The 14,748-nt window shown below is 38.2% G+C and overlaps 3 protein-coding genes across 4 annotated transcripts; 1 reads left to right on the top strand and 2 right to left on the bottom strand.

The window, feature by feature from the left end:
* Nucleotides 1-135: 135 nt before the first annotated feature.
* Nucleotides 136-6,292, bottom strand: LOC119997461. 2 transcript variants are annotated; one of them, XM_038844545.1, is made up of 18 exons: nucleotides 6,134-6,292; nucleotides 5,781-5,877; nucleotides 5,608-5,699; nucleotides 5,206-5,244; nucleotides 5,046-5,099; nucleotides 4,156-4,230; nucleotides 3,804-3,869; nucleotides 3,564-3,606; nucleotides 3,279-3,324; nucleotides 2,521-2,614; nucleotides 2,383-2,435; nucleotides 2,159-2,243; nucleotides 1,910-2,012; nucleotides 1,713-1,805; nucleotides 1,503-1,569; nucleotides 1,081-1,147; nucleotides 898-951; nucleotides 136-472 (listed from the first exon to the last, which is right to left on the bottom strand). In XM_038844545.1, exons 1-18 carry the CDS (start codon nucleotides 6,143-6,145, stop codon nucleotides 335-337), a joined length of 1,278 nt encoding a protein of 425 aa, XP_038700473.1. In that variant the 5' UTR covers nucleotides 6,146-6,292; the 3' UTR covers nucleotides 136-334. The 2 variants fall into 2 exon arrangements, with proteins under 2 accessions (XP_038700473.1, XP_038700550.1); XM_038844622.1 differs by having other exon boundaries at nucleotides 5,781-5,874; nucleotides 6,134-6,291.
* A 702-nt stretch (nucleotides 6,293-6,994) lies between these two features.
* Nucleotides 6,995-11,628, bottom strand: LOC120011748 (uncharacterized WD repeat-containing protein C17D11.16-like). Its single transcript, XM_038862891.1, has 16 exons — nucleotides 11,299-11,628; nucleotides 11,055-11,221; nucleotides 10,685-10,764; nucleotides 10,514-10,609; nucleotides 10,233-10,356; nucleotides 9,927-9,985; nucleotides 9,710-9,832; nucleotides 9,194-9,264; nucleotides 8,997-9,093; nucleotides 8,431-8,505; nucleotides 8,111-8,209; nucleotides 7,822-7,965; nucleotides 7,699-7,728; nucleotides 7,548-7,610; nucleotides 7,344-7,421; nucleotides 6,995-7,246 (listed from the first exon to the last, which is right to left on the bottom strand). The coding sequence occupies exons 1-16, from the start codon at nucleotides 11,460-11,462 to the stop codon at nucleotides 7,166-7,168; spliced, it is 1,551 nt and encodes a 516-aa protein (XP_038718819.1). The 5' UTR covers nucleotides 11,463-11,628; the 3' UTR covers nucleotides 6,995-7,165.
* Nucleotides 11,629-13,589: 1,961 nt separating this feature from the next.
* On the top strand, nucleotides 13,590-14,504 carry LOC119996685 (late embryogenesis abundant protein-like). The gene is made up of 2 exons (XM_038843409.1): nucleotides 13,590-13,991; nucleotides 14,289-14,504. The coding sequence occupies exons 1-2, from the start codon at nucleotides 13,590-13,592 to the stop codon at nucleotides 14,502-14,504; spliced, it is 618 nt and encodes a 205-aa protein (XP_038699337.1).
* Nucleotides 14,505-14,748: the final 244 nt, after the last annotated feature.

Here is a 14,748-nt window from a genome sequence, read left to right as displayed (position 1 = left end):
TAATTGCTATCTTAGTAGGTTCGGCCATTATAGCTGTCCAGAATCCGCAAAACATTCCGATCAGGATTTCTTCAAGTAAGCCCTTGAATTCATTTGAGACGCGAGCAAAACTCATATTGGAGAAGAATATGGGCATGGATGTAATATTGGACAAACACTATATAGAAAATCAATAAATATATATTTCTTTGTTTCTTAAAGGACTACAACATATATGGCTTCAACTCCTAACGTGTTTTTTGATTTGATACAAAGAAAAGTTGCAGAAGGTTTTTGGTTTCTGGGGAGTAAAAATTTGTGAGAACTTGGATGTCTATGACAAACAATGCAAAATTCAAACTGACCCATATTTTCTTTCGCTCGGTCTCCACGTTCCTCGAGCTGAAACCGGAGGGCGTTCCCAAGAAGCTTCACTGGCAAAAGCACTATTAAGGTCTTCTGGTCGAGAGTAGCTGTGCCCTTCTCCACTCACCTATATTCATATTCCAAATTCAAGAACATTAGAAGGTTTTCACATGATGGCAGGATACAGTTATCAAAATCCACCATATGGACTCTGATTCAGCGACGTTGCCTCCATCAGTAAGGCCACATAAACGCTTACATTCAGGGGAGACAAGATAGTAGATAGTTCCTACTAACTGGGGGACTGTCAAATATACATTGTAGATAGCTGTCTCAATAGCCGCGTCAGCAGCTAGAAATTACTGAAGAACTGCTCCTTATACAACATGAACGCTAAACCCACAGCAAGCATTATGATCTAAATGGAGTTTCCCTCATAATTACTATTACTTTTCCCCCACAAACACCGTCCAGCCCAACAGACAATTAAGCGTTGGCCTGACTTTGGCCTACTAACCCACTTCATTAGCTAGGAAAGATCAGGAAACTTACGGTTTCTAAGCAGGCAGATAGAATTGTCATGCCAGGCAATGCATCAATACCATGCTGCACCCAAAGCAAGAAGCAAGTTGGTTATTAAATTTAAATACATATGGAATTATGCGATAGTAATGATAATAACAATCATAAATCAATTAAGTATCCACCACAGCTCGGCAAAGGATAACAGCATACCAGTCGTTCCACACGTGTCTTGTAGATAAAACCTCCACAACAGAACAGCGTCGATAAGACAATGAATCTGCTCCAGTTCATTGGTTAAGAATCAACATTTAGAAGTAAATAAATGCCCATGATACAGCAAGGAGATATACTGTTTTACGTGCAAGAGAGAGACCACAACACTTGCTTTTTTAGTTATTAAAAATAGTGAAACTATTGCTTTGTATGAAATTCCTAGGTCAAACATAGCCGTAACTATTCATGCTACATCCAAAAATCAGGCTAGTCATTATATGACGAACACCAATGCCAATCCATGTGACAGCATTTCAACTAATGAAGATTTTCTATTCATGTAATCTAACAGTTTTACTTTGAAATTTGAATATTGAACACAAGCTCCCCATGCTTATAAGATGAAAGAACTGCCATACATGCAAGATGATACTCCAAATATGGCCCATCCTTTTGTGGAGTCTTCTTCTTCAGACTGTGTGTGTTCTGCAAATTTCAGAAGGGGAAAAAAAAAAAAAAAAAGAGGCAAAAAGTTACGATAAAACAGTGTCTAAAGAGGTTCTATCAACTACAAACTGATTGAGAGAAAGAGAAAAGAGAGTTCAGTTGCATTCAGCAATATGACTCACCACACAATTTTGTAAGCATGAACTGTATTGGTTCATAACCCTCAATCGGGATGGTGATATTAAGTTCATATGGCATCTCACGGGCTCTGTCGCCTGAAAAGTTTACAAAAGTTCAGTAAGATTATGATTCATCATGATGATAATGCTGTCGAAATGGAAATGGAAATGGAAATGGAAATGGAAATGAAAATCCATACATCTCCAATCTACAATCAACATTGAAGGAGACAAAGTTGTTGGAGGAGTCCCAGTTGCCCCTGTGCCTGATAATTTCACCTCCAGCCCATTTTCTGGAAAAACCTGGGAAGCCCCTTAATCAAATAGAGATCAGATAGAATGTGATTTCCTTTTTTTCGTTTTTTTTTTTGGGATAAATCAGATAAAAGACTGGTCTACTCACAAATAGCATAATTCCACCTGTCTGAACATATGATGAAGAAAAGTACCTTAATGGTAGGCTTGCGTACTAAAGTAGAAAGGGAAGTGATTGCAGTCATATAAAGCACAACATGAGTTTGTTCCGTCATAAAGCTGCATAGTGAAAACTCTCAAGATCATCAGAGGTATAACTGAAAATTAATAATAGTAAATAAAACAACATATTTAATACTGCTTAAAGCATGAGTAATACACAGAGAAAATGGAATACTAACTCAATACAAACTTTTACCTGTATTGATGGCGAGGCTTCTCATAACCCAACTGAGTCATGCCATTGTAAACCTACAAGTTCATAAAAAATCAATAAAATTCTTCCTTATCTGCATGCAAAATAAAATAGATGAGAGATGATGACATGATTTATTACAATTTCCCATGATCGAGGATGGTATCCAACTGTGAAGCCCTCAAATATCCGAGGACCAGGTTTCTCACATGGGATGGCAAGTTCAACAGACGCTCTGCGATGGATAGAAATAGAAACACACAATAATTTGCAAAAGCATTTACACCAAGTAGCAGAAAACAGAAGTGAGAAAACAAAATGGTTTAAACACAAGGAATCCAGTCAATCGCCAAAACTTAATCAGCCCAGATTAGACAGAACGGGATTCAAAATGTGACAACATAGAAACCAAACAAATAAAAATGAGAATTGTTGCTTCGACAATAGTGAATAGTATATAAATGCATTCCACCAGGAAAACTCTTTTACTCATGGTTATTATTAAACAAGCAAAACATTTAAGAGAGTTTCAAACAGCAAATATTCTGAGAGTTTGATCCCCTATTACATGAATGTATCAAAATTGAAGAAGTTTGTACATTTAAGCTATAGACAATCATCCACAGGATATTTGTTTGGCCCAAGTAGATCTAATAGAGCAGAAATCGTCCAACAGTTGATTGTATCCCCCACAGTTAGCGGGAACAATTGCAGATAGGCACTCCTCAATAGCATCATTTTACAAGCATAGATTCAAGCGAGCTTGCACATTACTGAGTGTGCCTCTTATCCATCAATTAGAAATTTGTTTAAACTACTGCAGTGAGTGATAAAATATAGAACTCATTGAACTAAGTTTCCGCTTTCAAAAAATATGATCAAGATACTAAGTAAGTTACCTGCAAGTGGACTCATAAGTCACGTTGCATATGCATCCAAGTTCACCTATGAAAAATAAGACAAAGGCAATAGCATTGCTCTTAGTTTAGTATGAGGATATTTAGAGTGGCATGAGGCTTCAGGAACTTTGATTAACTAACTTAACTTTACAAGAAATGTCGCCAAAAAGAAAACAAATCGATATGCAGAATATGCTGGAATTAAGAATAAATAATGTTTCACATCCTTTTGTTGCATACAAAATAATCAATATGCTGAAAGTCAGGACTGAAGAGTTGACAAACCTTTGCACTGACCACTTATGCAACTTCCGCATATAATGTTTACCTGAAATTATGCAAAAATTGTGTATATATTTATAGCAATTATACAAACAAAGCATGGACATTTAAATGCAGAGGAACTGAAATTTTTTTAAAAAAAATGATTAAGATATTCAAGTTGTTAGAACAGCTATATCAAACAAATTTTTTATTTTTCATTTTTCTTTCAGGGATGGAGGGTATTATCGCACTACAACTAACCTGAGCTGTACGTCCTCTTTTGTCATAACTCTGCTCACAATTCATCAGGTCACCATTGTAAAACCCCTGAAAACAGAAATGTAACATACCATGAAGACATTGAATTTACGGACCCAATATATAAGCATCTATAAAACAGTTTAGTCCACATCCATTCCAAAGCCATATGGCAATTATCTGCATAGAGCATGGGATATTGCTTTAATTCCAAAAACAACATCAGACATTAGCAATTTCCTGAATGTACTCCAATCACCTATCAGGAAACTATACTGTAAAGGAAGTTACCTAGTTCGCTAATGCTTAGGATTTCTTTGTTCACAAAAACTGTTAATGAACAAAATGGACTTGCCTGAACAAAATCAACAGGTCTAGCGCCAGTAACAAAGTAGTTGAATTTATCAAAGCGGCCAAAATCTACATAGCCCTGCAAACAATGACAATGTGAACCAGATGTATATTACAGGAAAGGAACTACATTAAGTAAACCCTCTAATCGTGTAATTTTTAGTATAAAGAAGCATATAAAGCATAGAGGTTGCTCTGCATCTGGGACAACTGTTTAGGGAAAAAAGTACAGGTCATAAAAAAACACCCCTATGGCCTATTCAAGCATTAACTTCCATACTAAACACCTAGAAATCCTACTGATCAGAATATCAGACTAATATCAGTTTCCTACAAACGCACGAGGCAAACTTGCTCCAGTCAAAATCAACATATAACAGACTTGAGTCACTTGACTCCCTTTCCAGGCTTAAGAACCCTCTTATGCAAACAACAGAAATGAAAAATCTTAAGCATGGCTATAAGAGCTACAACCATGAACATCGCAGAAACTTATGAGTAATAACAACCTTACTGAGGTGTCAACTTTTAGCCTCGTTTGCTCTGCCCATGCACAGTGCTTAATAAAATTCCTTTTCCAATCAGACAATAGATAAATTGCAAGATTGGTTAATTATTTTGAGTGGAGCAATTATTCAAAGCAAGTATATTAGTTAAGCTATGCAGTGTTCGTGCTTTGTGACTTGTAAAGAATAGAGGGGCCACAACCTGGTCATTAAGTGGAAGCTACAATCAACAAGGAAATGACATGGTTCAACCAAAAATTAACTCTTACATAGCTAAATCGAAAAAATCTCTCGAGGAAGACATTTTACTGATGAAAGAAAGGGGAAATAAAGTATTGCGAGAAAAAAGCATGATGAGAAGATGATTGAGAGTATGGGCATGTACTACCAGTTGTGATCTACTCTCCACATCTTTGCAAAATCTGACTACCAAGTCAGAGTCCTGCATCAAGACAAACTGGTTAAATAGTGCCCTGAAGCTATGCACATATTTGAAAATCACAGAGAGTAAAATTGGAATTTGGATACTAGAACAGTAGTGAAATCACCTTCCCATCATACTCAAAAGCATGTCCAATCCAGCTACTCTATCTAGCAGCTTAGGAGAAACATCTTGATCCATTACAAAAGCGAAAGATTTAAAGAAATATTATCATATGAACTACATGTGAGGTTGGTTGAACATCCATTTAACTCCAAAACCTCAAAAGTGGGTTCAGATGCTATGTCTATTGACTCAATTCATAGTATTCTCTGGAAGATTTCTACAAGCAGTTTGCCATCATAATTGCCAATCTCATTGGAAAATTCTAGCCAGCTAAAGACTTAGATTAATGTAGCTTTGAGCTCTCCAATAGGAGATAAAATCAATGTTTACTGTCCTCTAGAAGTCAATGTGTACTTTTGTACCCTAGGCTTAGGAAAATTAGAACAATAGCATTATAGGATACAAAATCAACAAGACGGCTAGAATTATCAATCGCGTAGCAATTGGTACCCGGCACTACCACTGCAGCAGCCCCAATGGCTTGCATTGCAACAACTGCAACACCAGAATTACCAGTCATTAGCTTACACCATACTACCGTGAGCAATCCTGCTTATATGTACAAGGCAACCTTACCTGTGACTATAGCTAGTAAGCAACGTACAGAATGCATGATTAATGGTTGTCCCCCTCTTTCTCCCCGCATTCCTTCGACTATATAACCATCTTCCTGCTAACAGAACAACGTCAGCTTTAACTGTATCGAAACCGCATAAATTCTAACACGAAATCCATGGACAGTGAAGGAACTGTCATTTGTCGCCATCTCCTTGGTTTATACTCGTAATTAATAGCTTCGTGGAGCATTACAATGATAATAATTAGAGAAAACATAACAAATTAGATCAGAATCAATGATTACCGTTCGTCATTCACAATATTCAAACAAATTCGAACAAGAAAATCAGTGATTAGAAATCAGATTCTACCTGAAAACGCATACGTGATTTGATAGAAATATTTGCTACAAGACTCTTTGCGGTGGCAGAAATAGCCTTCGGAGTGTGTTGCAGGCGCAGAAATAGGGAAGGATTTGGGTTCTTCGTCGCTTTGGACTTCCAAATCGTTTTTTCCAGTCCTGAATTTATTTATTTATGTTGTGGATGTTGAGTTTTTCTTCTGTACGGGTTCTTAAGCGTAGAAGATACGTATTTCTTTCTAGTCAGACAAAATGCCTAAATACTCTCTTTTTGGCAAAATGCCTAAATAATATTTTTTTATATTGAAAAACAGTAATGTTAAATTTATGTGAGAGTAAAACCTGAATTAGTAATTAGATTTCTCGATCAAAGGCTATGAATTGAGTTAAACAATGAACTACTAGTTGACCAATAAGGAGATAGCCTGGTTAATTAAGGCTCTTATCAATGGTGATCATGGGATCTCTACATAATTTCTAACAAGTCGTTGGCCAATCGACTAAGTTAAATTTTATAGACCGGATATCACCTTATTAATGCTCTCCTCCAACTGTCAGTAATGATACATACCATCAAAATCTAACCTCATGTGACAAGTTAAATAGCTATGGATTATAAACAAATACATAAGACTCACTTAATATCCAACACTTGATTGAGAGTGGAATGAGAGTGTCATATTTTGAAGGTCTCAAACATTATTCCTTGGGGTTGGTCTTTCTCCAACTGTAAGTTTTGTTGGGGCTGTGATCATGGACTCGCCCTAAGGACAATACTTATAACTCAAACCCAACATTTCGCAACAGGTGGGTACTCTCATGATCATGCCAAGAGAAAATTAAAATTCACATAAACATGAGAAATTGAGAATATAAGAAGATGGATGCAATTGGTTTGATAACAAATCTCAACTGTAGGTAAACGACAAGCTCTCAAAATTATCCCATGCAAAACTGGCCCATACCCATCAGGCACAGAGCAACCTATAAATATACTCATTCCTTGTATGGCTTACTCTTTTCTATCTAACAAACAAGCAAATCATGGCACATGAACTCTCTTCCCTTGGCTGTATTTTCCAAATCTCCTCGACACCGCAGCATCTGAGAGTGTATCCCATACCTGTAAATATCCATATATGTTCATTATCTACCACAGTAAAGCTGGCAGGAATTTGAACCTTGCTAACAGTAAAAGAGAGGAGGTTGATCACACTCACTTGTAATTTCCCCTTAGAACCTCCAATTGCCAGCAGAAAGGAGCTGTTCTCCGAGAAGGCAATAGTAAAAACACCTCCCTGCCAATAGTGTAATAACAGCTTGTGATCATCCATTTTGTTCTATATATGCAGCACATGATGATCCATCTCACTGAGATCAAAACTAGAACAATATCTTCATAAAAAGCATAATTAATCACTTACTGCTTTAGGATTTGTGGATGCAATGCATGAAGGTTGGTTATTTGACAAATCCCAGAGTTTTACCTGCACCAAAGTGAAGTGCACAGCAAATAGTATCATACAAATTGTAACTTGTGCCGTAAATGGATCTTTGCAGAGAACCATATATTACCATTTTATCTGTGGATCCAGTAGCAAGAAGCTGTAAAAGATCACAGAAGGAAATATCATATATGGAAGAATATAATATAGCAAAACATCTAGCAAAGGATATAGGAGATGATTAGATATGTACATTAGGTGCTAAGGGATTGTAGGAGACTGTGCAAACAGCTTGGTCATGAGCATGGAGGGTAAAACTTGGTTTCGATTCTGATGATGGACTAGAAGTCGCAGTTCGGATATCAAAACCCCTGACTGTACCGTCTTCAAGACTTACCTAAGAGGAAATTCAAAAGTTAAAGAAATTCATGAAGCAAAAATACACATTTCTTTCTCATCCTTTGAAAACAAAAATGCATACCCAACTAAGAACTCAATAGGAAATGGTCCCAAATAAGAGGCTAAGAGCTTGAAGCACATACCACAAATGAGTGCTCTGTGTGAGGATCCCACACCAAGCTTTCAACATCAGCTGTGACTGACCACCGAAAACCAGAATGAGTAGGTACCCTCCCATCCTTCTGTAACGCATTAATTGACAATGGTGTATTAATCAAATCATTTTTTATATGATGTATTTAACAAATTATAATAACTTCAAGTCATTGACGGAACTGAAATGTTAGAATCTAAAACTTTTGAATTGATCATTCAACACAAATAAGCGCAAAACAAGCATCCTCTCGGAATGAAACAAATGCATATATAAAGAACAAAATAATGAATGTCATTTTTTTGTTACCATGACTATGGAATGGTCAAAAGAACCACTAAGAAGAACTTGTGGCGAGTGATGATTCCAGGCAACTGCTTGAACCTGTTAATGATTGACAGAAAGAACAAAATGAATTAGCTCAACCAAAGTTTACCAGTCAAATACGTTATTGATACTAAGAAAAAACTCTGTGCTGGATAAAGTAGCAGTACCTTCTTGCAGCTTAAGTACTACACAATTGTATGGAAATTGACAAACTAACAACTTACCTTCACAAACCTTTTATTTCTCCTTCGTAATTTAATGATAAATAATTATATTCCCATTATAAACTTCATCGAGGAGGTAGAGTTCTCGCAATAAAGAAATATGTATTTGTAAAGTTTTCCATATAATTCACATGTCTCTGTTAATATGTTCAGGCAAATAAGGACAACAATAGACATGATTCATACACGAGAAATTACAGCATGCTTCATTTTTTGCTCAAGATTCAAGAGATTAGGGAAGACCAGAAGAGAAATCATTTAGCTAAAATGCATCATGAAATTATGTAACTGAAGAAAACATAATAACTAAAACAATATTCCTGCCTTGTCTGTATGGTGCTCCATAGTGATATCACATCTTCCAACAGACACATCCCAAATTTTGACTTGTTTGTCAGCACTTGCACTAGCAAGGATATTCCTGTAATCTTATCCTAGCAAATGTTAGCGAAGATCCAAACAAATTTAAACGTTCAAGCCAAGTATGCACAGGAAAAACTAAATAGCAAGCATTAACAGACCTGTACTCCTTGTTCCAAGCAAGGCCTAGTACTGAATCAGTATGACTGCCTTCTTTGTATTCAATTGATGTCTAGGACAAAGCAAGTTGCAGAATCAGTAAATTAGGAATACCACGTCATCCCAATGTAAATAGAAATCCACATATGCCACCATAAAATTAAAATAAAGATCACACAGAACATCTTTTTCTATTATTTTACTGGCCAGATACCACAGCTATTTAGGCTCTTTTGAGAACTAAGTGCAAGATATCTCAACATAGGTAAATGAATATACCAATGATGGTTCAGAAGAACATTAGTTGCATATAAAAACAGAAAAATCAAAATCAGGTTACCAATCAAAATATTAAGACACATTGGGCATAAAGGCATACTCCATCACATCCAAATCATGCCATGGAATCAAGGATCACTAAATTTGAATCCCTTCGTATAAGTATTTTGCCATTTGAAATAAAAATGTAAGCTTAGAGATGTTTAGGCATAGAATTTAAAAGGAATTCAGAAGCAGACCTTCTTTCCTTTCTTATTTTTCTTCTTCTTTTTCTTCTTTTCCTTCTCCTCGGTAGTACCATCCTCAGCTACTAAGTTCTCAGCAATGCCACCTAATACTGCACATGGCTTTACTTCTCCAAGCTGAAAACCAAAAAATAAATAAGAAAACAACACCACAAATAAAAATTTGAATACAGTTTAAACAAGTGAGGTCAATATCTTTAAATCCACATACAACATCAAGGTTGAAAACTTCAATTGAAGGTTCCATTGAGCCAACAGCAATAAAATTCCCTGCCAAAGTTTCAAAATAATTTCTTAACATGGCAACAGCATTAGGTGGAAAATAAACTAATTGTTGCATTACATGTATATAGAAACAAAACATTTCGACATCGTCTGACAATTAAGTTTGGATAAAATACAACAACCAGTATGGCCACGCTCTTGATGAACATCCACAAATACTTTCTTTTATGAAATGGATACATGCACAAATACTTTCAATTATTTTTTAAAATAAACAATATGAACAAATTACCTTTTTCTCCACCTTTAATTGGGCAATCGAGCCATGCGGTGCACAATGGAAATGATGGAAGAACAATATCATTATGGACATACAAGTTTGAGTCACCATCCTCAAGTTCCTCAAAAACATAAACCTGCTAGTACACAATATGCAATTACAAAGGCCTATTGAAAAACGAGAGAGGAAAAAAAAGAAGAAAGGAGGATGGGGTGGGTGTGGTGGTGGTGGTGGTGGTGGTGGTGGGAGGAGGGGAGGTAAGAGATAATACTCTTTAAGCAACTATTACATGCCTCGAGATGACAGAAATCATCATCATTACGTGCGCAAACTATAACAGCATCAGTTGGTTTGATTGTCTTGTCCTCGAGTTCTTCAGAATCATCATCCTAAATAAATGACATTCTAGCTTCAGCCAAAGTGGTAAAAGCTAAGGATTATGTGGTGGTTAGCAGTAAACTTACATCGTCATCCTTCAGATGTGGATCCAATTCATTACTGGGATAGTAAGTATTCCCCAGCCCAGAGCTGAACAGCTCAATACCTGATGCCAATCACAATGTAAACTGTAAGCTACAAATCAAGTATGAACTCAGTACAAGGGCAGATGAACGAAATTTGATTTAATAGACTTGACTCATCGAATATTTATACTGCATACTGATTGTTAACCAGAAACTTCCTCCAGGGTCCCTGTCCCAGAAATATAATACAAATATATAAAACAAACACAAGATAGAACAACGCAATATCCTCTCCAGTTCTTTTCTTTAAGGAAAATTTTAATAGTGGCAGAGTGAAGCAAATTCCTTTACTATGGATTAGAGAGAATACCATCATCCTCTTCATCATAGTTGTCCATGTCAAGCTCCCTCAAACCGTCCGCAATGTCATCAAATTTTGTCCCTGGAGTTCTGCCAACCGCATCCGCAGCAGCTAATGCCTGAGCCACTCCATCAAGATCCATGTTTCCATCGTCATCCTCACTGGCACTGTCTCCACTGCATAAATCATTTGTGCGAATTTATACTTATTTAGTTCAACAAACCAATTTAGATTTTGAAATTGAAAAACATACCGAGCCTCAAATTCTCCACTCTTCATCATCTCTTCAATTTCTTCCCTCGAAGGAAATTCTCCGCTCTTCACCATCTCTTCAATTTCCTCCTTCGAAGGCGGATCAACCTCTTCGGGAACCGGCTTAGAAGCCCCTTTCGGGACCCAACAAACAGCTGATATCATTCTTTTTTCTCCTTGATTGTTCTTCTTCTCCTAAGAGTCACAATTAACTGTGACTGAAAGTCTGAAATGAAACTATTTAGGGTTTTTTTCTTCAAATTTGGATTCCCTGAAACTCAGTTTATATTTTCCACAAAACCCTAGACAAGTCAAAAACCCACCATTGCCACTCCAGGCAGAAACAGAAATGGAAGATGGCCAATCCGGCCTGAAAATTGGCCCATTAGCCCAGCACTGGCCCCTGATCATAGATGCGGCCTTTTCTACTGATTTATTCCGGCCCACGAAAGCAGCCCAATTATGAGCCCCGTGTGAAAGGATCGGATCAAAATCCTTCGTAGCTATCCCCTATCTTTCCATCCTACACGTCATACTTATTTTATCCCGTTGTAACTTGTAAAACAACCATCCGTGGCGGTATCTTGTCTTACATAATTCCACGCATGTGGTGAAGTGACTTTTTTTTATCCTTTCAATTATGTCCATTCCAACATATTCATCGGATAATTTGATTAGTTATAAACTCAGCTCGTCAATTTAATATGTTTTACATTGACGATAGATAAGACCATATCAAAACTCACAAAATAAAATTTTCTAAACTCAATTCGTCAATTTAATTCGTTCCACACTAACGACGGATAAGATCAGGCTGAATTTCACAAAGTCCTGCATTGGATTTTCTATTCAAGAAAAATACACTGAAACTGCTCTGCGTGAAATTGAACTTGTGACATCTTATATTTACAATTAGAATTACGATAGTCAATTTCTAATATTACAACCAAAACTTCTTTGTGCACCGCTAGAGTAAAAATAGTGAAATGCTACGTGCCACTATTTTGAAGTAATGAGTTTTCTCTAGCCGATGACATTTTTCTCTTGCGGTGAAGTGTCATCGCTAGAGAAAACTCATTACTTGAACATAGTGCCACGTTTGCATTGCCACCACGTAGACTCAACACTAACCATGTCCGTTGGACTGATCTCTATATAAGGACGAGTCCAGCTTTGAGTTCTCTACATGGGCCAAGTGTTAAACTTTGAGCCCCCATTGTCCATCCCCTAAAAGGCCTTATAGAGATTGGGGAGATGCCCTCATTTATACAAGACACCAAGACCTTTCCCAGCCGATGTGGGACTCCAACACTCCCCCTCACACATGGGCTGGGCTTTGTTTACCCTAGTCACCATGGAAGGATGATAAGTGCGGGCCTCCATCATCGGACCACTTTTGTGGCTGGGCCTAGCTCCGATACCATGTTAAACTTTGAGCCCCCATTGTCCATCCCCTAAAAGGCCTTATAGAGATTGGGGAGATGCCCTCATTTATACAAGACACCAAGACCTTTCCCAGCCGATGTGGGACTCCAACACTCCCCCTCACACATGGGCTGGGCTTTGTTTACCCTAGTCACCATGGAAGGATGATAAGTGCGGGCCTCCATCATCGGACCACTTTTGTGGCTGGGCCTAGCTCCGATACCATGTTAAACTTTGAGCCCCCATTGTCCATCCCCTAAAAGGCCTTATAGAGATTGGGGAGATGCCCTCATTTATACAAGACACCAAGACCTTTCCCAGCCGATGTGGGACTCCAACACTCCCCCTCACACATGGGCTGGGCTTTGTTTACCCTAGTCACCATGGAAGGATGATAAGTGCGGGCCTCCATCATCGGACCACTTTTGTGGCTGGGCCTAGGGCTTTGTTTACCCTAGTCACCATGGAAGGATGATAAGTGCGGGCCTCCATCATCGGACCACTTTTGTGGCTGGGCCTAGCTCCGATACCATGTTAAACTTTGAGCCCCCATTGTCCATCCCCTAAAAGGCCTTATAGAGATTGGGGAGATGCCCTCATTTATACAAGACACCAAGACCTTTCCCAGCCGATGTCATGTTAAACTTTGAGCCCCCATTGTCCATCCCCTAAAAGGCCTTATAGAGATTGGGGAGATGCCCTCATTTATACAAGACACCAAGACCTTTCCCAGCCGATGTGGGACTCCAACACCAAGCGTAAACAACGAAGAAATCAAAGAGAGAACATTCTCAGAGTCAATTCAGACTAAGTTATTATTGTATAAGTAGTAGTGAGTGTTTTAGCTTCAGCTTTTTTTTTGCAAAAATGGCACACCTTCAAAGCCAATATGCCCCAGTTCGCTACACAACAGATGAATATGGCAAAATGGTCGACGAGTACGGGAACCCAGTCCGCCTCACAACAGACGAGTATGGCAATATGGTCGACGAGTACGGGAACCCAGTCCGCCTCACAACAGAAGAGTGTGGCAAGAGGATCGACGAGTACGGGAACCCAATCCGCCTCACAACAGACGAGTATGGCAATCCGGTTGGCCACACTGCAGGCTCAACTGGTGTGCACGGGACGACTCATTATGGTACCGCGGGTGAAACTGGCTCATTTGGTGACGCACCAGTTGGCGGCACAAGAATTGGCGGACACAAGGAGCACCGGGATATTATGCATCGCCGCACCGGAAGCGGGTCCGGGTCCAGCTCCAGCTCCGTAAGTCCAGTTTAACTATTTTTCAATATATTTACTGTTATGATAGGGATCTCAGGTTTAGGGTTTACGGATCTCAGCAATTGGTTTCTCAGTTATCCCATACGTACATATTTCATATACATCATGCGGGACATGTGGAGTGCGTGAATTCACTTGGATCTTGTGCGTTAAACTCAACAATTGTCAATTGATAACTGGGATATTACCAATTGATGCCATCTTTTTATCATTTTCGATACATTTATATTGGGTACTGGTTAATCATTAGTTCGTAAAATATCATGGGTGATTTTGAAGTCTGAGGATGATGGACATGGTGGAAGGAGGAAGAAGGGACTGAAGGAGAAGATAAAAGAGAAGCTACCCGGCGTGGGGAATCGTCATGAAGGCATGTCTCAAGCAACTTCGACTACTACTCCAGGTGGTACATACTCATCAGCAGGGCACCACCATGAGAAGAAGGGAGTGATTGAGAAGATCAAAGAGAAGCTCCCTGGACACCACCATCACTAGCTGGCCCATCACCTACATACTCTATATATATATGTATGTATTAATATTTTCCGTGCGTGTATTAGTAAAAGTGTGTGCAGGGCTTATGTATCTTGGTTTGTATATTGGACTATATATATAAGCGCTTTTGTCTAATGGAGTTGCGATATTTTACTTCTCTTGTAACAAATCATCTGAACTTCACAGATAATTCATATATAGAAATCGAAATTCCTTTTACAAACCTTCCTCGGCTTTAAGAATC

The sequence above is a fragment of the Tripterygium wilfordii genome, chromosome 1, assembly GCF_013401445.1.
Source record: "Tripterygium wilfordii isolate XIE 37 chromosome 1, ASM1340144v1, whole genome shotgun sequence".
NCBI lineage: Eukaryota > Viridiplantae > Streptophyta > Magnoliopsida > Celastrales > Celastraceae > Tripterygium > Tripterygium wilfordii.
The sequence above is the reverse complement of the archived record's forward strand: the minus strand, read 5'-3'. Positions and strand labels throughout refer to the sequence as shown.

Coding starts and splice junctions, on each gene's coding strand:
- LOC119996685 (XM_038843409.1), top strand. CDS start 13,590: ATGGCACACCTTCAAAGCCAATATGCCCCAGTTCGCTACACAACAGAT. Junction 13,992..14,288: donor CCGGGTCCAGCTCCAGCTCC/GTAAGTCCAGTT, acceptor GTGATTTTGAAG/TCTGAGGATGATGGACATGG.
- LOC120011748 (XM_038862891.1), bottom strand. CDS start 11,462: ATGATATCAGCTGTTTGTTGGGTCCCGAAAGGGGCTTCTAAGCCGGTT. Junction 10,765..11,054: donor CTATGATGAAGAGGATGATG/GTATTCTCTCTA, acceptor GATTGGCATCAG/GTATTGAGCTGTTCAGCTCT. Junction 9,833..9,926: donor AAGTTTTCAACCTTGATGTT/GTATGTGGATTT, acceptor TTTGGTTTTCAG/CTTGGAGAAGTAAAGCCATG.
- LOC119997461 (XM_038844545.1), bottom strand. Junction 3,870..4,155: donor GACCTGTTGATTTTGTTCAG/GCAAGTCCATTT, acceptor TTCTGTTTTCAG/GGGTTTTACAATGGTGACCT. Junction 3,325..3,563: donor CATAAGTGGTCAGTGCAAAG/GTTTGTCAACTC, acceptor TATTTTTCATAG/GTGAACTTGGATGCATATGC.